General features: G+C 31.7%; 1 protein-coding gene across 1 annotated transcript in view; it reads left to right on the top strand.

Annotated features, from left to right (window-relative positions):
- Positions 1-24,423, top strand: part of LOC139523878 (protein sel-1 homolog 3-like) — a gene marked incomplete in the record, with an annotated part of 87,896 nt that overhangs the window by 24,771 nt on the left and 38,702 nt on the right. The window contains 8 exon segments of the mRNA XM_071318248.1: positions 1,744-1,946; positions 6,708-6,842; positions 9,408-9,525; positions 11,542-11,723; positions 15,902-16,039; positions 17,666-17,728; positions 21,667-21,840; positions 24,050-24,174. Of these exon segments, the coding sequence (XP_071174349.1) occupies positions 1,744-1,946; positions 6,708-6,842; positions 9,408-9,525; positions 11,542-11,723; positions 15,902-16,039; positions 17,666-17,728; positions 21,667-21,840; positions 24,050-24,174 (1,138 nt within the window).

Below are 24,423 nucleotides of genomic sequence, written 5' to 3'. Positions count from 1 at the left end.
TGAAAATGAAGATCAGGCTTGATTTTTATAGTTTGTCCTAATGTTTTATTGTTACACCACTGTGCAGGTTAGGGGAGGGTTGTTTATCCCGCCACAATCTGTATGTGCCTGTTCCAAGTCTGGAGCCTTTAATTTTTTCTGTATACATTTATGATATTTATTATACATTAATTGTATTTTGTATATAAATCAGGCCGTTTGATTTTTCGTTCGAGTTGTTTTACATTTGCCATTTAGGGGACCTTTAGAGTTTACCATGTGGTATGTGTTGTACTGGTTACTGAAGGTCACACGGTGTCGTTTAGTTGTTAATTTCAGTGTCAGTTGGTCTTATGTGGAGAGTTGTCTCATTGGCAATCATACTACACCTTATTTTTTTATATGGAATACCATGTGAAGTCTGTGGTACGTTTCTAGGGGGAAAAGGTGGTGTTATGGGTGTTAAACCGATCATGTTATAGACATTAACCAAAATAAAATACACAGCAGTAGATAATGACAGTACTAATAATTGCAAAAAAAAGGAGCAAGAAGTAGACTACAAAAAACAAAAGTTTCTGCATATTCAATTTGAGGTCATATTTGACTGTAGCTACTGGGTTGAAACCTCACAAAATATGCTAGTTTAAACAATAATTTTGAAGTATTGTCCTTCATGAAACTTGATTTTTACCATCAATTAAAATTATTTATATTTTTAAAGTGCCGTGAACAGTTTATTGGTGGATACTGGATTTTTGAAGTTTTGTTTATAAAACGTCGTTTTGGAAAATTTGTTGGGAAAAAAATATTAAGATTTAGATTTATGTAATCAAACATTAATAAAGCCAGAACAGTATCGTACGTATTTAAAAAGTCATATTTAACTTCAAATTAAAAAAAATAATGCATATGGTTTTTTTTAACTAAAAGGCGAGTTTTCATTATAAAACTTACGCCCAGTTAATTTTTTCTGATAAAAATTCTTCAATTTGTCCAAATTCAGAAGAAATTTACTTTTTCTCAATTGCTTGCTTCCAGCCAACAATTCGCCTACATTTTTCCCCTATGCAGTAACCTCAGCGTGACCTTTCTCGCAAAAAATACGGTGATTGTAATTACACAAGTGCGAAGGGGAAAACAAAACTGACTCAGAGGGTTAACAAACGTAAACATCCGTCATCGAAATAATATATATCTTATTGAACAAGTTATACATGTGCTTACCTGAATATAAATGCTTCTTTGATTGTTTACAATAGTGACAATCGATAAACTCCGGCTGTCATATTTTCACAACACTGGACGAGTGAAATATTGTTTGACAAGTATATGAAATTTATGTGCAGTAAATGATAAAATCCTGCACAGAAGACTTAGTTTATGATATATGAATGCATTGGGGCAAGGATTTGATTATTTTTTTAACAAAGATCAGAAAAATCAAAATTAAAACCCTTTCAGATTTGTAAAGATGAATTTGACTTCAATAAAAAAAAATGTGACCATATCAGGTTATAACGGCAGACATATTGTTATAGTACAAGGTCTCCTCTTTCGAATGATATATTATATAGGTGTGTGTTGGGTGGGGAGATTAAATTTAAAACATTCTCCTCAGTCACCGCATTATATTGAAAACTGGTATACTCCTGTTGCCTTTATTTATCTGAGCTTTTTTAACAAAGCGAAAGGAAGTGACATATAAGCTATATTATATGTATTCATATGTAAATAAAATTGACGACATTTGATACCTTTCAGATTCATGTCAACAGTTCTTATATCGATACATACAACAAGGGAATCAAATGGAAATGACCAATAAGTGTTTACAGTCAGATGAACCAATACCGAAGTACCACAAACATATCAGGCGGATAATAAAGTACCAGGCCGCCATGAAAAACACCTTTATATTAACCGATGCAAATCGCATGTTGTATGAAAAAGGAGTTAAACTTATGGTATGATATTTTTGTTTTGAATATTGAAAAGGAAAGGATAAACTATGATAAGAATAAGCCCCATTAAACAAGTTTTACCTATTTCATAACATATGCTAGTTCATACTGTGGTCCTGATCATATCGGATATTCAAATAACAAGAAAAAAAAACGTTGTATTCGTCTACAGTCTGATTGAATTTCCGATTGATCATGACTTACTCGTTGAAGCTGTCATAAGAATGGCGATATCATAAATCTTATTTGAATGTACCTAATTCTGTTACTGCCTTAAGTCCAAGTTTAAGAAACGATTCCACAAAGAGACATAACAAAACACAGTTTGGTATATTTTTTATAACAATTATAGTATATTTTTATATGATACAATCTCTTCATAGCCTTTCAAGAAAGTGATATCCAGAATTCGGATTTTTAAAGTAAAGTTAATCTTTTTGTTGCTTATCTCCCTGTTCAGGGAGTAGGATTGTTTCACGATATTTAGCTCTATCAAGAGTTAACGATTAATAGTTTTCAATCTTAGTTGATTTAAATATTATTTTGGTTAATATGAATATGCAAATTATTAATGTTATTATGAAGTTCGATTTATAGTTGAAAATGTTTGTTGATTAAAGTAAACCATTGTTTTCAATTTTACTTCTCATTATTGCTCTGCAATGCGGTAAACAAGTTTGAATATCAGTATACTTCCAAACAAGGATATTAATTCGTACAAAGTTGTTATTTCAAGATCAAATTCAACTTTCATAAGTTCGTTTCTGGAAAGTCCTATAATCGACAAACCTTATACTTTCATATAGCGATGATATTAATATAGATATATCATAAACTGGTTGATACTTAAGTAAATGTTCACATTTAGATTATTCCTTTGAAGTAAAATCCGGTACTTTAAAGTTATTTAAGATTTCCCAATTGAACTTCTTGTACATATTAATTTCGTTTTCAACATTGAGTCAGACCTCAAAACATGTTTTTTTACAGAAAAACTTAAGAGGCAAAAATAGCTATATAATTAGAATAGTTATGAATATAAAATGTGTTTTCAGCTGTGTATCACCTTCACTGGTGAACCAATGGATATAATTGTCGTAGAGTTGTAACTTGTTTAGACGTACTTCACTAAATTATTATTTTGTGACTGTATCATACGATCCTTTACGATGGATATTTAGCTAATCTGCAATCAATTCCATCATCATGCCTAATATATCATGTACTGTGTTACAACTCTGGTTTGGTTTACTGACGAGGAAAGGTTACACTAGGCAACTAAATTATTAATTCAGTCTATGTGACCGCGTGGTCTAGAGCGAAATACACAGTGCAAGCGATCGATGTTGTCTCAGTTTCCCAATAGCATGGGTTTGAATCCCGGCGAGGGAAGAACACAAATTTGACATGCTGAACCAAACGATGTATAAATCACTTCACTGGTACAGAATACACCATATTTTGCAATGTTTATTGCAAGACTACAAACGCAAGTGTATCTTCTATCCTGTAAATGAAGTAAACAGTATGCAGGAGAGGCGGGACCGGCTTTTCACAAACGAATGAACGGTCATCGTAGCGACTATAATACTATACACTACAAAATACAATATATAACAAGTCAAAAAGGGTACAACATCGCCTTATAACAACTATAAAATGAACAAATATTAGATATTTCGGATAACAGATATGGCAGTTGAGATGTTACAACTACTGCATGGATAGCAGTCCTTAAATAAAAATAATAAAAAAATGCCTTAATAATAATAATACTTTATTTCCGTAAGCAAATACAGCTTATTGGATTTACACAATATAAATATCCAATAGATAATATACAGCATAATATAACATTTATACACAAATTATACAAATTAATTAAAGAATTAAGCGGAGTATGACATATAGACATATTAAACTAAAAATAAACATTTGAATAACTAACCATTACGTGCTTTTTCTGCCAAAAATAAATATTTTCCAAGGTTGTTTAGCTCTTTGACATTTCTTACAGATAACAGTTGTACTAATTTAAAAGTAGATGGTCTCTCATAGTAATAACTCTTTATATATTTACATCTGATGTCGTTATATTTATCACATTCTAAAATAAAATGATATTCATCTTCAATAGCATTTTTATTACACATACTACACAAACGTTCATTTCTGGCTATACTATAGTATCTACCTGTTTCTATACATAGTGCATGAGCATTAATTCTATATCTAGTAATATAAGATCTATACAAACTGTTTAATGGCCGACTAAGGTAAAATTGCATAGTATGACCATCGTGTAAATACTGATACAAAGTACATTTCGGCGAATTTTCAAAATATGATAAACCTTCAGATATATAATTATCTATTACTCTTTGTTTAAATTCACTCAAAAATAATTGACTGTTTCTAACTCTCTGTGAAAACCAAACATCACTAAAACCATATTTACATAATAAATCTCGTACTTTACAAGACCAATTTAGCTTGTCATTTGGCTTCACACAACTAGATTCGTACATATCATTATATACATGTTTTAAAATACAGTTCTCTGTGTCTAACAATCTCAACCAGTAGGTTACCATTTTCACATATCTATTTACATACAAGGGCACTCTGCCTAACTCAAAATATACCATGTTATTAACAGTTCCTTTTCTAACTTTTAAAATTCTTTTCATATAATACAAATGCAATTTTTCTATATCTTCGGCTTTATGAAAGCCCCAGACTTCACTGGCATAATTCATTATACTTGTAACATAAGTATCAAATAAAGATAGTAAAGTTTCTATATTAAAAAATTCATCATATGTTTTGCTAAGTAAGCTGAAAGTAGCTTTTCTACCCTGTTCAGTTAATGTCTTAACCGATCCAAGTTGGTATAATATTTCAAATTTGACAACGGTAGGGCAATTGCAACAGAAACTACATATTTAAGCCTTCCAAACGAATAGCAGTTTAATAATGTGGCAAAATAAGAAAATTTTTATTTATTAAGGTTAAATAATTGAACGTGACTACGTACTTGTACATCACTCCCAAATGAATGGAGCCCTGTTAGTTAAACTGGTATGATTTTTTAAATTTAAACTGTAAATCCAGTGCGGAAGACAAAGTAACTGGAAACAAATGATAGTAGGAAAACAATCGGTTTAGGCATTTTTTGTTTTTTTGTTGTTTAAGCACTGCTATCCATGCAGTAGTTGTAATAGTCTGTTTCCCGGCCGTTATTGAAATTCTTGACAATAATATTTGTATATTCCGAAGGCATACTGAATGTTTTACGGAGGGGACCAACCTATAGTTGTAACATCTCAATATATAATTTTCATGATTTTTACCGCAAGAAGGGAAACACCATGCATGTTGAAATTTCTGGCTTTATAACTTCTAAATCGATAAGTAAAACATGATGATCCTATAAATAGTCAAGTTTTAAATATTTTCCTTAGAACAACACAACATATTTGTGAATATTCACCAAGGAAGTTATCACTGAAGAGACATAAATTGTCGAAATGCGCATCTGGTGCAGGAAATTTTGTACCGTTAATGTTATTACTACCACTAGGTCGATGCCTCTGCTGGTGAACTGTTAGTCCCCGAGGGTATCACCAGCCCAGTAGCCAGTACTTCGGTACTGGCATAAAAATACGGATTGTTTGTGTTATTAAAATTTGCTGTTACAAAATGTTAGAAATAATTATAAATTAAGGAATGTATCTCCCTCATGCAAAGCTCTGATTCCTTTCACGGATTTGACTATACTTTTTGAACCTTTTGGATTATAGCTCTTCATCTTTTATATAAGCTTTGGATTTCAAATATTTTTGCAACGAGCATCACTGAAGAGACATGTATTGTCGAAATGCGCATCTGCTGCAGGAATTTTGATACTTTTAATGTTATTCAAAGACAAATTAGTTTTTGATCGAACACGAAGAAAGACTTAATTATCTGTGTAATTGAGATAATTTATATTTTTCAATCTACAACTAAGGGAAGTAAAACGAAAAAAAAACGAGGTCGAGAAGTGCACATTATACTAGTAAAGTACCTAGGATATTTTGCTTTTATGGGGGGAGTAAAATTTAAGAGAAATTATTAAACTTGGTGGGTTTTATATCGGGTTGTCATGTTCCTGCTACTATACATATGATATTGCTAATTGTTTACCTTAGTATATGCAGCTATTAGTCTCCATTTCTTCCAATGTGAATTTACTTTAATAAGTATAATTAATTGTTGTATTTGAATTTTAGCTAGAGTTCAAGTTAACATTGTAATCACACATTCGTACATTGAAAATTTACATACAACAAACAAATCGTAAGAATATGCGATATTAAAACCAATATGACAACAATCATCTACATTTAATGTGGGTCAAAAACTTTCTTCAACAATAAATAGTTTTTGCTTCTTTATAAAACATTTTGAAGCATTGACAATTCTTTCTTTCTGAGTAAATGAGGAACAATATAGATTTATTGGGGAAGTTTTTTATATTGTATTTTGCCTCTATATTAATATTGTTTATAGTAATCTATTTTTTAGCGGTTAAACATTTTGGGAATTATCCTTAAAACATAACATTTTTCATGAAGACCTGTTAATTCAAGCTTAACATTTTGTTAATGTGTATATTGAAGCAATACAAATATATTTCGTTTGCTATGATTTAAAATTTGTTTTGGAAGAGGTCAAAATGATGTTATCTAGTTCTATTTATGCCATTGATGTCTATTATAGGAGAAGGGTTTAAGAAGCGTAAAAGCAGCACTACCAATATTAAAACAATCAGCCTGTTTTGGAAACTACGATGCGATGTTTATGGTGTCGGTAATATTGAACAATGGTATAGGAGTTACAGCTGATGAAATACAGGTATTGCTATTACTATGGTTACATTTTTAAACAAATAGTTTCATATTTCATAAACATATTTGTGAATGCAACATTCAATGAGCGTCATTGAAGACTCATTTATGCGTCTAGCGTACTAAATTATTATCCTGGTACCTTTGTTAACTATTACTTATCTTAAAAGCATCAAATGGATATCATGTATGTTCAATCAAAAGTGTGGATGAATGATTTAAATGTTTTTCATTATTTTTCGGTGATGGGTCATTTTTAAAGTCGATCTTTCTCTTAGTTTTGGTTTTAAATTATCAGTCTGTTTTAGTAAATAACAAGCGAAAGTGAGATACTGCTCACTGATGAAACCCCCTCCAAATACTACGGTAAATACAAAGTTGTTGAGTGATGAATTTGTAAATGCATAACACAGTATAGATGACTTATATCAGTGTTCCCAGCTAATATAAACCATGAAACGAAATTTCGATCATCTTTGTATTGTAGTTCATGAGAAATATGCGACGAACATTTTCTACTTTGCTATAATGTGTTAAATGATACAAGTGTTCGGTAAACAGATAGTTGTTGGGTGCTAAATCTGTAAATGCATCACACGGTATAGCTGACTTATTTAAACCCTGAAACCAAATTTTAGATATTATTATGAGAAAGATGTGATGAAAAAAATCATGGGACGGAAAGACAGATGGACGGACGGATGGATGGATGGATGGATGGATGGACTGACGGACGGGCGGACGGACGAATGGACGGGACAGACAGCAGTAAAACAGTATACATCCACTGTTTATAAGCGGGGTATAGTTATATGTTCAAAGCTTTCGAATCCAATAGCTATTAACGTTCTCTGTGAAACATCTATCGGACGACACAAAACGTCAAAAGCCATCTTTAGTCGATGACTGACGACTGACTTCTTTTGTGGTAGTATAAAGTTCTTAGTTATTGAAATCAAGAAGGTTGTTACAGAAAGATGTGAAAACTGAGGTCTGTATCATACAATAGGTAAGACAGAATATGGTGTATCAGTCATGCATATGTGAATATTATTATATTTTGTACCAATAAGTCAGTTTCGATGGTAGTGAACCGTCAATACCTAGGAATATAATCCTCCGAGTAAGCTAGTTATTCGGTACTGTAATGATTTAAATGATGTATTCTTAGTATAAAATATCCTCCTTAAATCAAATGTTTTTGATAATTATAGATTATTGTTGGTCATCTCAACGAGACTGATTTTCGATTGAGTCGATAAGGCGAAAGCGAGAAAAGCAATAGAGTTGAGATGATCAATGATAATGTGTTAAGGAGGTTCGCTACTCAGTTTCACAAAACAAGCTTTTCATAACACTAGTATATATTGATAGGCGATTATTTAGTTTAGTTATTTTAGTATTGGTATTGTCATATGATAAAGTCATGCCGAGTATAAGATGTACAGTTTTCTCTGCTTTCAAAATCTTTCTGTTTGAACCCGTCGACCTGGAACTTATCACTTATTGGTAATATTGATTTTTTGAAAAACAAAAGGGCCTGCAATGGAGTATGTTTTAATTAACAGCATTGTCCTTTATGAGTTATAAATAAAGTTGAATTCTTTGATTCTCTGTTTTACGTCATTCCGGCTAACAAATGGAAAACTGTACCTATACGCCTTATTTTAAATCCAGATTTTTAATATTCGTATTGTCATCTTAGACAGTCGTACTGATTAAAATACTACAATAGGGAAAAATGTGACAATAATTGAATTTTGTAGTGTCAACCCTGTGATTTAACCCGTGTATAAAGCAAAATCCGAAATACACCGTTTGGTGGTGCGCCTGTCAGATGCGGAACGTACAGATAAGGTGGCCAGAAACCAGTTATTTTACAATAAATCTTAAGAATTTCATAGATTTATGATTTCATTTTCTTGAAAATTCATTCAAGCTCATATACAAATAAAATGTATGGTTTCAAGGAACTAAGATGTGTGCGTGCTTATGTAAATATACAGAAAACCTTTAAATTTGGGTGTCTGACCAGCATGGAGATTTTAAAATTCTTAAATGCATTGCAAATAAGGCAAAAAATTTGATGCTCTGATACCAATCTGTTTCTCAACTACAACCTGCAGAATCCTGGCGACAAGAGTTTTTGGCAAACTTCAAGAGATAAAGGATATTTAGTTAATTAGAGCCTTGTCCGAACCTATCCTTACCATCAAAATCTCAAGTTATTTTTGTTTACAGAAAAATGAATATTTTCCCTACTTTGATTGGATGCCGTCAAGTGAGGTGACAACAATTTTGACATCTGATTGGACCCATATGTGAACGAAATCCCCAACCTGTGTATGCAACTACTTACTTGTGTAGTACACTAGCCTAGAATTTACATTCATTGAATTCTTTGATTTGTCTTTTTTACCCCATGACGGCTGACAAATTTGACCTCGTTATTTTAGTATTATAGATGAGGTCTCTGTTAAAAGTATTTGCAAGCAATTTATATTTATAATTCAGTTTCATGAGGTAATTTTCAAAATTTATTGATTCTAATTCGTGCGTTTTCTGTTTTTAGAGTCAGGCATACCTTCTCCTCTCTGCAAGAGGCCAACATCGTCTTTCATCACTTAGTCTTGGTCACAAACATATGTATGGTTTAGATGGAGTGCCAGTAGATAAGGAGCAAGCTTACCGTAAGTGCAAATTTCAACTATAATGCATAAAAAAGAAGTTAGTTATAACTTTTTCGTTGTAGCATATACATGTACCGTAAGTCACTGGTGGTAAGCGGATGGTCGTAAATTAAAGAGATGGGTACCTGTGAAGTGCTAAACGGAAGAAAAATTTGAAATAATTAAAAAAAATAATTTAAAAAGTACAAAATGAAATGAACAGTCACTGTTACCTCAAAATATAATATATAAAATTAACCAATACGCAAATAGTTGTAAGCGATTAAATTCAACAACAATGTAAATTTCTCATAAGTTGAGATTTCATTTTAAAACAAGAAACACAGTTCTGGTTATGATCTTTCTTCGTTACAAATAAAGAAAAGGCGTTTTTAACAAATTGTACATCACATGAAATAACAGTATCCTGATATTTTTTCTTTAGATTTTGCATCTATTGAAAAGGTAAACTTTTAAAAAACTATTATGTACCTTCTACATGAAGGTGGAATTAAAAAAAATCTACAATTAAAAAAAAATGATACTTTAAGTCGAAAGAGCATAAGTTAGGAATCAAAATAATGTTATGGATGTCGTTATCGAGATTAGACCATACCCGCGATTTCGTAGGTCCGTATACGTACCTGAATTAAAGAAGACACGCCATGTTCTTAGCCTGGATTTTGAGAAGTCGTATTGTCATTTGGAAGTCAAGCTGATTATAAGGTGCAATATCGAAGTTCAGGTATAAATATTATACGTTGTTATAGCAATCCTGAATTCGCCTATAGGTACCATGCTATCCGCTATACACACTGAACTTAAGAATGGAATCAAATACATGTAGGAGTAGCTTGTAGCCAGGATAATATTAAAAAGATAGAACTTTATGCCTCAGCTTAGAATGCTGGTCTTTTAAAGCTGAATACATTCATACAATATGAACATATAACATAAACATTGTTTTCAACCTGCATATGTAGGTGATAGTGGCCGCAGTACATTTTGTTCTACCATGTAATATTATCCTGGCTACAAACTACGGATATTTGATCCTACTTGACTTACTTATTTGATTGGTTAATTACCCCGATGTAAATAACACCCCATCCTTGTTCATCTCGGAATTATGTTTTGGGTTCTTTGGCTGGCAAATGAGAAATCGAAATAAAACGGAAGTTCGCGTCCGGTGACATTTTTCATAATATTTAGTTAAGTACCTCGTGTTATATTAAGATGTATAGGATTTTGTCTGAGACAAGTGCCTGTCCAGTTATTATAGAATGTTGAAAATGTATGTATTATACACCTCATTTGTGGACCTCATGTTTGTGGTTCTTGCAAATTTTATTGTTTTCTGTTTGGTAAAAATCTAATATAAAGATCCATTTTTTACATCTTGTGATCAATTTATTTTGCAATCGTCAATGGCAGTCAGCAGGATTTAAGAACATCAGTTGTTCGACATGTCAGTCAAATGTGTTTTGTTAAAATATACTTTTTCACTTTTTTGGTCTTTTGGAAAAAGTTGTGTGTGCTGTATTTAGACCCCTCTACCACGAAATTTGTTTTACATGCACAAGTATACAAATTGTGGTTTTTATTCCACGCACTCATATGTTTGAACGTTGTTTTCAATTTAGTCTTTTTTATATTTTTTCGTTTGGACTGTATCATATTTTCCCTCGGGTTCATTTTAAAATTTAAATGCGTATGTTTATATAAAAATACAAAGTAGACACGGATGTGTATTTTTGACATCCCAAGACCACAATAGTCCCCTTTTGATTTTTTCATTGTCTACTAATGTAGTCCTTATTGTAGACTGTTTACTACATTCCACCACATCCATCCCCAACAGCAAGTAACAGAGGGGTAAAAATAATTAAAATTGTAGTTGTAAATCTCATGAATTATTTGTTTGTTACAATTTAATAAATATATAATATTCAAAATATTTAATTTAAGAGTTTCGTTAAAATTTCTGCAGATTCTTAAATATTTGTTATTAAATAAATTGATAAATATATCTTTTAGCGTACCTTAAGTATGTTGCTGATACAACCAGGGAGGACAAAGAAATATATAAAAACACTGACGTTTACACAGAATCAATCAGACTAACTGATGAGGATCAAATAAAACAGCAGACGGATGAAGATGGAGACATATTTCATTGGCTTAAGTTCCAAGCAAAGAAAGGTGTGCTGTCTGCCCAGGTAATATGAATTTGTGGTACCCGGATCAAGTATGGCAGGACCTGTGGTAGATAACATGCACATAGCTCAAATGTATGTTATTTTTTTTTAAATGATAATTTTTGGCTGACGAAGCATTCATTGAACTACGATTCGCTAACCACTGCAACTATATTCTCTCTACATATACCTGTTAAGTAAATAACATTGCAAACATATTAACAGTAGTGAGCACTATTTTGTTTTCATAAATGCACAAAATTACATTCAAACCAGTCTTCGTATAACTACACTGAACTGTAGTCAAGTTACGCGTTTGGTAATTCATTGATAACATTCTGGCTATCACAAACTTATAACGGCCAAAAAATCCAAAACAACAACAATCATAGCATGCACGAGAATTAAAACCGGTGACCGACAATGGAAATTACTATGTTACTACGAACGTAAAAACAAAGATTTTTATAGTTTAGTTTACTATGCTAATCCTTGGTCAAAAGAATTGTGATGGTGTGATTTTCAATAGTTTGGTCGATATATTATAATTGTGATATCTTTTATTTAGTAATGCATGTACTAGGGGTATAGGGGGAGAGTTGAGATCTCAAAAAACATGTTTTACCCCGCCGCAATTATGCGCCTGGCCCAAGTCAGGAGCCTCTGGCCTTTGTCGGTCTTGTATGATTTTTATTTGAGTTTCTTGTGTATAATTTGGAGTTTAGACGGACGTCCATTATCACTGAACTAGTATAAATATTTGTTTAGGGGCCAGCTTAAGGACGCCTCCGGGTGCGGGAGTTTCTCACTACATTGAAGACCCATTTGGTGGCCTTAGGTTGTTGTCACTTTGACACATTCCCAATTTCCGTTCTCAATTTTATTATACTGTATGCACCCAGCTACACAATTATTATGTACCGCATGATAATGAAAAATAGAAGATTAAAGGATATTTTTTTTTTATTTTATCTTTATTCAATTCTTCAACATATATATACAACAGATATATTACATATTACACAAAAATATCACAAGGCAATGTTTTTAAGTATAATTACATATATAATCAGCACAATAATTAGAAATTAAATGTTATGACACCTTCGGTTTCTTGTACCAGAATATTATTCTTTAAAAAGTGTTTCTCAAAAACATTTCTCATACATCTTGCATCACACAAATATTCATACAGGTAAGTTATATAATGTTTTACAGTGTATTTAAATAGTCTAATAAGATCAACATTACTGTTTAAATTTTTAAGTAAATTCCTTCTTCTTAAGATACAATATCTTGCTACAGATAACATGAAATTGACAAAACTTACATTTACGCCTTTGATAGATCTAAATAAACCAAACATAAATACCTCTTCATACACTAAATTATCAATTTTGTCAGAGTCAACATTATCAAATAAAACTGACAACTTTTGTTGCATAAACAGATGAAATTCTACTAATTCAGAACATAATAGAAATAAATGAGTGATATTTTCTACTTCCTTTTCACATACATCACATACATTGTAATTTATAAGTTTCATAGTCATAAGTTTAGAATTTGTGAAAATACAATACTGTGCTATTTTGAAATCTAGATTCATTAATATAGATGGTTTCCAATAAAAATTAACGTTTTTCCATACTTTACAAAGATCATTCTCTTCAATCTCAAAAACTTCCGTCCACTTTTTATAGCAAATAGGATGCTGACATAGTTTACTAGTAAGTAATAAATACAATTCTTTTGTCGAGCACATAGAAAACTCTGACAATTTATCTTTGAAAATGACATTAAATATTTATAGAGCGAGAAACATTTCTCCTATGAATATTTTTATGAATAATTTCTGTCCATTCTTTAGGCAATACAACTTTTAAAGTATTATATCTTTTTACAATACTGTTAATATCACAATGATTAGTTACATTTTGTATCATCGCAACTATAGCCATTTCTGGTAAAAAAACCTAAAGGATAAATACATGTACCACTTTTATACGGTTAAGGTAGACACATGGTATACCGCCACCTTGTATTGTACAATCACAGTAAAAAAATCGGTCTAGTTATTTGCCTAAATCTGCAAATATGGAGACCGATTTGCAATATAAAGGTTAGACTGTTTAAGAATATAAAGAAAACTTGGTAATTTATTGTATAATGCAAAATATTCAAACAAATATCATTTTTTTGTTTTTAGAATCATTTTTTTTCAAATGAGTCATTTAAGGGAAGATAACTCTTTTAGTAAAAAATTTATACTGAACTGATAGGGAATTTTTTTCTTTTTGCTTGTAGCAAGAAAACAAGTTCAGTGACACCATTTTTTCTTTTTATTTTCTGTTACAAAACATATCTTTTCACAATTTATTTAAAAATTCTATATCAAAGATTTTTTTTTATGCACACAAATGTGTTTTTCCATGGACAATCTAACCAAAGTTAGGCAATTTTCAACGAATCATAGCTTGAAAAATAGCACGGTGACCCATACTTTTTATAATATTTTTGAAAAGAACATAGTAAAATCTTCATTTTGGCTAAGTATAAGAAAATTCTGTCTCAAAAAATATTTACTTATGATCTACCTTAAATACACGATATTTTTACACACTGACGGGATAAATAATATCCTAGGTTATTATCCTGACAATGTCGTAGTTACTTGTAAAAGAGATATCATAATAAAGATCAATCATAGTAATTAATGATTGATTGCACATTTCTCTTTGATTTCCATGCTATAACACGAACACACCGCGAATAGGTTAGCGTTTGGTCATTTAGAAATAACTAATCATACACGGAGCAAATTGTCCCTGAAATATAGAAACGATCAACAGTAATATTGTATCACATTAGCACGTGAAGGAACACAATTGACATACTGTGCTAAGAAAATTATTACGTTAATTAATCGTGTTCATTTCATTCATATTTTCTTATTGGTTCTCATTGCAAACAAATAAGGATTGTAGCTTAAAAGACAGAAAAGATGCACAGGGTCATTACAGAACTTTTTGAGAGAAAACAGTTGATTTGAATATTTCGCCGTGAAAACTGTTAAGATTTTAAAATTCAAAAATGTTAACTATTGCACAAAATTATAAAATCAATAGTATGGTCATTTTTATAAAAATATAAAACAACACGTTTAATAATTTATTGCGTCCGAAGCGCTTTTCTGGATTTACCTTCATCAGGAACGCTAAAAGCCAAACATTTGAAATCCGAAGATGTATAAGTACCGAAAATCGTTGAAGAGCTATATGTTAAAAATACCTAAAATAAATAGCCAAATTCATCTAAAGCCAACTTTGCCTGAGGGAGTTGAAACCTTAGTTTCATAATAATTTCAAAATTTATAAACGGACAATTTTAGTAAAGTTTGTTTAATCATGTCAGTACCGAAGCACTGACTACTGAGCTGATGATACCCTCGGGGACTGATAGTCCACCAGCAGAGGTATCGACCCAGTGATGTAAAAATATAAAACAACACGTTTAATAATGTATTGCGTCCGAAGCGCTTTTCTGGATTTACCTTCATCAGGAACGCTCAAAGCCAAACATTTGAAATCCGAAGATGTTTAAGTACCGAAAAAATTTACTGTTTGCCAAAGTATAAATTAAAAATAAAAAAGTCAGTAGAATTGCAGTTTATGTTTAGTTCGTTTCTGTGTGTGTTGCATTGTCTTTTGATTTTTGTTGCGTTTCTTGTTTCGTTGTTTTCATCTTATAGCTGATGTGTTTCCCTCGGTTTTAGTTTGTAACCTGGATTTGTTTCCTCTCAATCGAGTTATGACTTTCGAACAGCGGTATACTTCTGTTTCCTTTATTTAGCTAGCTTTAACAAGGTTTAATCCACCATTTTCTACATAAGAAAATGCCTGTACCATTTCAGGAATATGACAGTTGTTATCCATTCGTTTGATGTGTTTGAACGTTTGATTTTGTCGTTTGATGAGGGACTTTCCGTTATGAATTTTTCCACTAAAAGTGGGAGGTTCAGCTATCCGTTGAATAACATCGGTTTCGTTAAGTCATTTTGAATGAACTTGTCCTTTTAAAGTGTTATTGGCCTTCGGTATGGTTGTTTTTTAGGTTTATTTTTATAGTTGTCTAGTTGGCGATCATACCACATCTTCTAATCTTATATAATTTTGAAATGGGAATCTTCTTCATTGCAGCAAAACATTGGCAGAGCTTTATTTTGGGGTTCACAAGGGTTAAAGCGTAATATTCATACAGCCTTGCAATACTTGCGGATGAGTGCCGAAACAGAGGATGCTCAGTCCATGTATGACTACGGTATCATTCTGCTAAGGGTAAGACATGTTTACTGCAAAACCTATTTCGGCACAAGGTGTGTGCAACACATTATTTTTTCAGAAATGAATGCGTGCAGGCCTAAATAAATAATTTGTAAACTTAATATACATAGTTGTAACAAATACCTTGGCATTTAATCTATAACTTGTTTTTTGAAGAAGTACAGTAACTTCCAAATGTCCCTTATGCTTTTTTTTAATGAAAGGTATTGGATTTAAAGGGGCACTAGCTACGAGATATATGAAAAATCTAATATAATTTTTTTTTGCTCAACCATTAATGAAATGCAAATAGTGAAATAATAATTCACTTTAAGCAGCCAGTGTGGTTCATTTTTGTTTAAATAAGCTAAAGAAAATTGATTATGAATTATTCACTTGCAAGTGAATAATTCGACCTCATTGAATCCGTATTCATCTGAACTTCAATTTAACCCCTTAGTTTGAGACGGATAGCACGTGAATTGTATGTGTAAAAAAAAATTTAAGGAAAATAATGTCAACATTGAAAGTGAAACAAAGGTAAATCATTTGTATTTAGTGACTGATTCGATCCACAAAAAAACATTATTATACAGGTAAAAACGATGATAAACATTTATTTTTCATCTATGCTATGAAATTATATAGACCTAAAATAATCCAACGGCACGAATTTGCTTAATCTATGTATATCTATATTTATGTTAAAATCGCTTATATGTGCATCAGATGACTTTAGATGTCAACTCGATAATAAATTAGATGTCGTTTAGAATAAAATACACACGAAACGAGTTTTATGCCAGTGCCCTGTTAATTGTTTATTTTAGACTTTTAATAGTTTGGATAAATGTTTTACATTGTTATAAATCAAATACGACAATATGATTAAAATCGGTGAACATGAATTTCACAGCTAGTGCCCCTTTAAGAAACCAAATATATATATAAAGTGAAATTGATTTCTCCACTAGTACTGTTCGAACGAATTTTCTTCCCTCCCGATACGATAATAACAAACGTTTTTTTAGTATAGCAGATTGTGCAGCAGAATATATACAAAACACTTCATGTCATCATAATTCTAAAGACTTTCGTGACGTATAGTATTCGGCTTTCATTTTTAATTAGGTCTTTCCACTTTAAAAAGAATAAATGTGACTAGCATTTCAAATGATCAGTTAAGACAAAACAAGTCAATTGTTATCTTAGTTTTTGGTTCTATCGTTTTCCGTTTTAAAGGTGTCAGATCACCAATTCAAAATCTCTATATATTCAGCCAAATTTTGCAATTTTCCCAGCTTTTTCAATATTTTACATTTAACTTCATAGAAAACAGGCACATCCTGCATTGTACATGTATCAACTTTCAAAATGCCAATTTGCAACCATGTATACATGTTTCTACTGCCTTTTGGGAGAAAATTACTATTCAAAAAGCTTTGTTGTTTAGTTTAAGTAAACAATAACTTCAAAGGCACTATTTTATGTTAGAGTAGGGCTACTTTAACATACATTCTAAATTGGAGGGAATAAATTGGTGGTCTCACACCTAAGTCATACTGATTTTTTTCTAATAACGAAAATAAACTATAATAGACGAAGTCATATTGGTCCATTTGTATGCTGGTGTATTTATAGGGACATGGCACATCTGTAAATGAGACTGAGGCTATGACGCACATTAAAAAGTCTGCAGAAAAGGTAAGCTATGCTCATATAGAAGTTGTGAATATAAATAAACGATTTTAGTTTTACAAGTATCTATACTACCTCTACCCTGAAACAAATCAAGGTTAGATAGATAGATGATTTTGTGTCCCTTAGTTTGCTAGCTCCTTTTTAAGAAATTTTTACACGGGCTGCAATATCTGATATAGCCTATTCACAACAAGGGGATAACTAAATAAATGCTATTGCAGTTTTTCCCAATAAACAAAGAATGCTCACCATGGAAACTGATGTCATCTCTTTTGTCATAACTTTCAGTTCACTTTCATCGAACTCTTATCGTAAATAATAATGTACAAATTGACACATTGATCAGGATGTGCTGTATTCTCTTTTTCAAGTTCAGTTAAATAGATGAAATTTAAAAAAAAAATGATATTTTCCAATTACATTAGAATTCCTTCTCTCCGTTATAAAGCATTTTGTCGAAAGCAATGATTTTTCTAAATCCTGTGGTCACATGTATGACACTAAAGTAAACATAACGCTAATGTTTTAAAGAATATCATTACAAATGAATATGGGCTGTTTTTGACAATACACTGCACAAATATCGGGTACTAGTATCATTGAGTCATGCTAAATTACTGAAATCTTCACAATTTTAGCATTTTAGTTAAAATTATAGACGGTTTCCGTCATAAATGAAAGTGGCCGCATTCGTGTTCATTCATAATATTTAAATGTAAGTTGTATTTGATGATAATACATAACATATATAAAGGTTGAGGATGAACGCGGATGCGGCCACTTTAATTTTTGACAAAAACCATCTGAAAAGTGACGTTTTTTGGCATATTTAATAGATTTTTTATATTTATGCTTGAATCGGAGCGTTTTTAATGACTAAATCAGTTAAAATCTTTCACATAAACTAATTGAATCAATTGAAATAGACACTTAAGTGTTTAAAAAGTGTCCAACATTTTTCGTTAGATGAACCTGAAATTTGAGATTTGAAGAATAGTCAACTCAAACACAACCTGAACATTAAAAGGTGTACTCAACTTCCTGTTTTGTATGCAAACATTGCCCATTGGTTTTAAATTGGTTCGCCTAAAACGGTCATTAGGAGCAGAGTTGCATATTGATGTTAAAAAAAGATAAATCTGTTATCTTGTGGTGATTTTTTTCGGCGAAATTTATGCCTGTGCACAAAAATGAATAACATATTTTTGCACCTACCACAGTCGACTGCTTTGTGAAATTTTGTCTATCAAACAAAATTTTAAGAATATCTCACAATTTTATACAATAATGTAAGCAAAAACACATACATAAGATGTATAAAATACTAAATAAGCACATCCATTAAACTTTTAAATCCCATGGAAACAGATTTAAACAAATCAAAATACCAAAATATTCTTTTTTTAATGGTCAGGTAAACCAGTTAGCGTTTTGGTATTTGATATTCGCTCCTTCAGAGGTTTAACCAGTTGATCGATTTATCGTTGACAAAAGTTGGTAAAATACATATTTTTTTAAATGAAAACCACCCCCTTTTTCTAATATTGCAAATGTAGAAAAAAGCTTTGTTATTTCGATTTTCCGGTACATGTACCCAATGCCCTTTTTTTATGTAGGAACCATGAGAAAATCGTGTAATGGCTATCCAACTCGAGAACCAGACATCGAATTGTCACCCTCTCCAATAGTTCGATTAAAGGCTTTCCTCTTTGGTTAGGGAAAGCATGTCTCGTTCAGTGTATCAATGCTAAATACCTGTGGTGACCTTAGGACAGAAATCGACCAACCTCAGTTCCGATGTTTTAGAGGATACTTCCGTTGTTAATGTTTTTGACATATAGTTTTTAAAGTCAAACTTTTAATTAAGGCAGCAGAACGGGACCAAAGATTGAAACTTGTACCAATTATGTTTGAAGTAATTGAATGTGCTTCCTTCCAGACTAGTAAACAGTGTTCATCTTCAAACTACAAAAAGTAAAGATTGATCCAGTTTCTCTGGAAATTATCACCAAAAGAACATATTGCAAAAGCAAGTAAAAATGAACTAATTAAGCTGGAACTATTTGCTTCGATTATCTTAGCAGAAAATTATATAGATGACATCACACTTCCATAAACCGCTCTTAGATCTCCGTATTAGTTTGAATGGACTAATAAAGGTGGTTTTAAGGTAGCTCATCGGTATATGTTTCCCGAGATAGAATTTTCTTATACTTTGCCAAAATTGACGATTTCACTATACTCTTTTCAAGAATATAATAAAAAGGATGGGTCACCCTGCTGCTTTTCAAGATATGAGTCGTTGAAATTGCCTAAATTTACTTAGATTGTTAATGAAAAAACACATGTTTGTTCATGAAAACGTCGTTTTGGGAAAAAAAACTAGAGGCTCTGTAGCTCACCTTTCTGTTTACAATTGATGCTTGAAATAGTGCAACCATAATACATTGCTTTAGTTTCGGAGATATTAACCAAAAACACCAAGTCAGGAGCCTCTGGCCTTTGTTAGTCTTGTATTATTTTAATTTTAGCTTCTTGTGTACAATTTGGAGTTCAGTATGGCGTTCATTATCACTGAACTAGTATATATTTGTTGAGGGGCAAGCTGAAGGACGCCTCCAGGTGCGGGAATTTCTCGCTACAATGAAGACCTGTTGGTGATCTTCTGCTGTTGTTTTTTTTTCTATAGTCGGGTTGTTGTCTCTTTGACACATTCCCCATTTCCATTCTCAATTTTATTTGACACCAACGTTCTACTTTACTATGGTGGGTGATAAGCGGGCTCATTGGACACATTTTAAAACTAAATACACTAATGCTGAGTATGACCAAGTTTGGTTAACCTTGTTTCAGTAATTTTAGAGGAGAAATTTTTGTAAAAGATAACAAAAATTTACGAAATATTATTAAAAATTGACTTTAAAGGACAATTACCCCTTAATTATTTAAGTGAATTTTATATGTCCAATGACCATAACTCTGCACAAAATCATCAGACCGGAACAAAATTCAAACTTGATCTACAACTTGTCAAGATAACACTACATAATGATTATCAAATCAATATCTTAAAGAATGACAAAAACACAGAGTCGAAACTGATTATTTTAGTCAATTTTATCACTCGCTCACACTCAGGATAAATTTGAATATTATGACCGAGGCAATGTGTAATTTTCCAACAAAATTATGGCCTCCATGAAGTATTTCTTAATAAAATGTAAAACCTTTATCAAAAATATATTATTATCTAAACAAAAAAGTTTTTTAAAATATAAAGCATTTGGAAAATAAGTTTATACAGAATCAATAACAAACAAACCTACCACTATATTCTTTAAAACAATTTACCAAAGAAAAGGGAACAACACCAAAATGTCATTTATCATTAATGAAAATATCTGTGACAATATCTTTTTTAAAATGTGTTATTTACCTTTGAACGATAATCAAGTACTTAATAAGTATTTAGTCAAAATTTTAAGTCTAGAGAAAGGGCTATAACTGAACAAAAGCTAAAATCGTGAAAATTGAACCTGACCTCTAACTTGTCATGATCAAACAGTACACCAAATATCTAATCAGTATCTATAAGCATGGAAAAAAAAGTCTGGAAAACTGATTTGCGGGACAGACAGACAGACAGACAGAGTCGGTATGGGACTTGAAAATTGTGTGCAAAATTGCCTTAACATTACCAATCAAGGGGCGGCAACCAAACAACGTTTCATGATTGACAAGAACTATACAGTAAAATTAAAATTATAAAGAAAATAATGTTGAATTGATTTTATTGTAAAATTATTGTGCTATCCTATAACTTTATGCATGTATTTTAACTGTTCATTTTGAAAAAAAATATTTTACAGTATTTATCAAATTTGAAAAAAGATATATAAGGATTTGTTGGTTATGAATATATGGAAATGTTTTTATTCTAGAAAAATCCTTCTGCATTGAATGCCTTAGGATGGTACGCATTAAATTATGATCGAAATACTACAGAAGCGGTAAAATATTTTGAGGAAGCATATTCATTGGGATGTCCTGATGCAGCGTATAATTTAGGTATACTTCATTTAACGGGAGGATTTCCTGGTAAAACTGTTGATGCTGTAAGTAAAGTTTGATTTTATAATTATTTGTCATGGCGACCAGCATATTCATGTCAACTTAACAAGGGAACACATTTTGAATTAAACAGTATTAGTATCACTTAAGTCTTCACAAAATTAACTTAACCGTTCTATATTTAGTCAATTTGCAATCCCTTCTATTCTGATTTAATTCCTATCTTTTTATAATGGCTCTGATGCAATTGGCTTATATGGAATATGCTCAGGAGAGCAACTAAGCAATCAAGTTATGCAACACGAACACAACAAAAACAGTGTTGAACTCCGTTGTTCTAGAAGTTTGAAATATTTTTTTCCTCATGTTTTTGGTCTTATTTTGAGTTCATTGTGCTTTGACAATGCTGTGAAATTTTAATGCTTAGTTTCGAGCAAAGCAAATGTGAAATATTTTTTTTTTAGAAATGAGAAATGAAAAAAAAACAAGTGGCACTCAACAACCCGATTCATCGGTCACCTGTAGCATACTTTTTTGCTTAAATCTTTCATCAATGATTATTTTGGCTTTTCAATCTATATCAATGAGTGGCTCTAAAATGCCATTTTAATGTTCTTTGTATCTGCCAAAAACATAAAGAAATGCAGTATACTCCTATGTTACATTTTAGTCACAGTCGCTATGTTTCTTGACGTACAAGGAAATAAAATACAAAATTTATACTAGATAACCTGAAACTCATTCAGCCCAAGTTTGTCAGAATTGATTCAGCAGAGAGGATTTTCAAAGTAAGCAATTTAGATGAACAAATTACGTAAAACTGTCTTTAAAGGGCAATAACTCCTTAAGGAGTCAATTTTTTTTTATCAAATTAAGTTATTTGAAGATCTTACTTTGTTGAACATTTTTTTTGCGCGACAGTTTATCTCTATCTATAATAATATTCAAGATACTAACAAAACACTGCCACATTTCGTTAAAATTTCGAATGTAGTGGCAGCAAACCAACAACGGGTTGTTCGGTTCATCTGTAAATTAAAATGCTTGTAGATTTCGACCTATTGAACAATTTTATACCATGTCAGATTTGCTGAAAATGCTTTAGTTTTTCAGATATATGACCAGCTATAAAAGTAGGTTTAATCCACCATTTTCTGCATAAGAAAATGCAAAGTCATGAGTATGACAGTTTTTATCCTTTCGTTTGATTTCTTTGAGCTTTTGATTTTGCCTTTTGATTTTTCGTATTGAGTTCGGATTTTTTGCTATTCTACTTTTTTTGTTAACCCTTAGTTGCTTTTTTTGTCATGTTTGTTGATAGATCAAAACTTCTGATACAATTTATTAACTAGACACCCTAAGAAACATAATTTAAAGTTTGGAGATATTTGGTCCAGGAATTTCAAAGGAGAAGATTCTTTAATTGGTTTACGACGACGACGATACACGAAGACGACAGACGATTGACGACCACGAAGGCACCGATGAGCTAAAAAGGAGATGTGGTATGATTTCCAATGAGAGAAGTATTCAAGAAAGTTCAAATAAAATGGATTCAAGCAATCATAGGCAACCGTTCGGCGTTTAACAATGACAAAAACCCATACCGCATATATATATATATATATAGCTGATCTGTAACAATAACATCTTCATGCCTTATATATCATGTACTGCAGTACGCCGCTAGATTAAAACTGACGTGGAAAGGTAACACATGCCCACCGAAAGCTCTTTTTATGATCGAGAGCCCAGGTGGTCGTGTGGTCTAGCGGGACGGCTGCAGTGCAGGCGATTTGGTGTCACGATATCACAGTAGCATGGGTTCGAATCCCGGCGAGGGAAGAACCAAAAATTTGCGAAAGCAAATTTACAGATCTAACATTGTTGGGTTGATGTTTAGACGAGTTGTATATACATATATATATATATAGTCGGCAACAAAAGGCCTCGACATGAGCACAATATGAATTCAATGGTGAAAACTAACGACCTAATTTAAAACAAATCAATTTAAAATCTTTTTGACGTCTTTAACTCTTCAGGGATTTTTGTATCAAATGTTTCTGCATGTACTAGTATTACGTGTTTGGCTTCCGAGCAGTTGGTTATTAATGAAGGATATTTTACCGAAACACATATCATACGCACTCAGGTATAAATATTATTTGAATTATTATTGGTTATTTTAAACTGAGACTGTTTGATACACACCATTAAAACTGTGAAGGCGTAAACCTTTATATTTATTAGGATAAAGCATTGGCATACTTTAACTTTGCTGGAGCTAGAAACCAAATTGATGCCGGAATACAAGTTGCTTCTTTGAATATGAAAGGAACTTCAAGACATCGAAGACATATACAGATAGGCGTCGAGTATGTAGTTTTCATTAATTTGGTATTGATAGAGATTATTACAAACACAACAATCATACACATTTAAGGCATATTATATAGATAGGAACTGTCGTTGATTTTCCTTAAAAGTTTGACCCAAAGTCAGTTTTGTAATAAACCTTCAAAAGATGATTAAAAAGAATATACCTTCATGACTTACTTCGGATAATCCAGTTTGAAATTTGTACATTTCATGAAAAAGGACATACTGTTGCACTATTAGGGTTT

Source organism: Mytilus edulis, chromosome 5 (assembly GCF_963676685.1).
Source record: "Mytilus edulis chromosome 5, xbMytEdul2.2, whole genome shotgun sequence".
Taxonomy (NCBI): Eukaryota; Metazoa; Mollusca; class Bivalvia; order Mytilida; family Mytilidae; genus Mytilus; species Mytilus edulis.
Note: the sequence above shows the minus strand (reverse complement) of the source record. Positions and strands in the feature narration are given on the sequence as shown.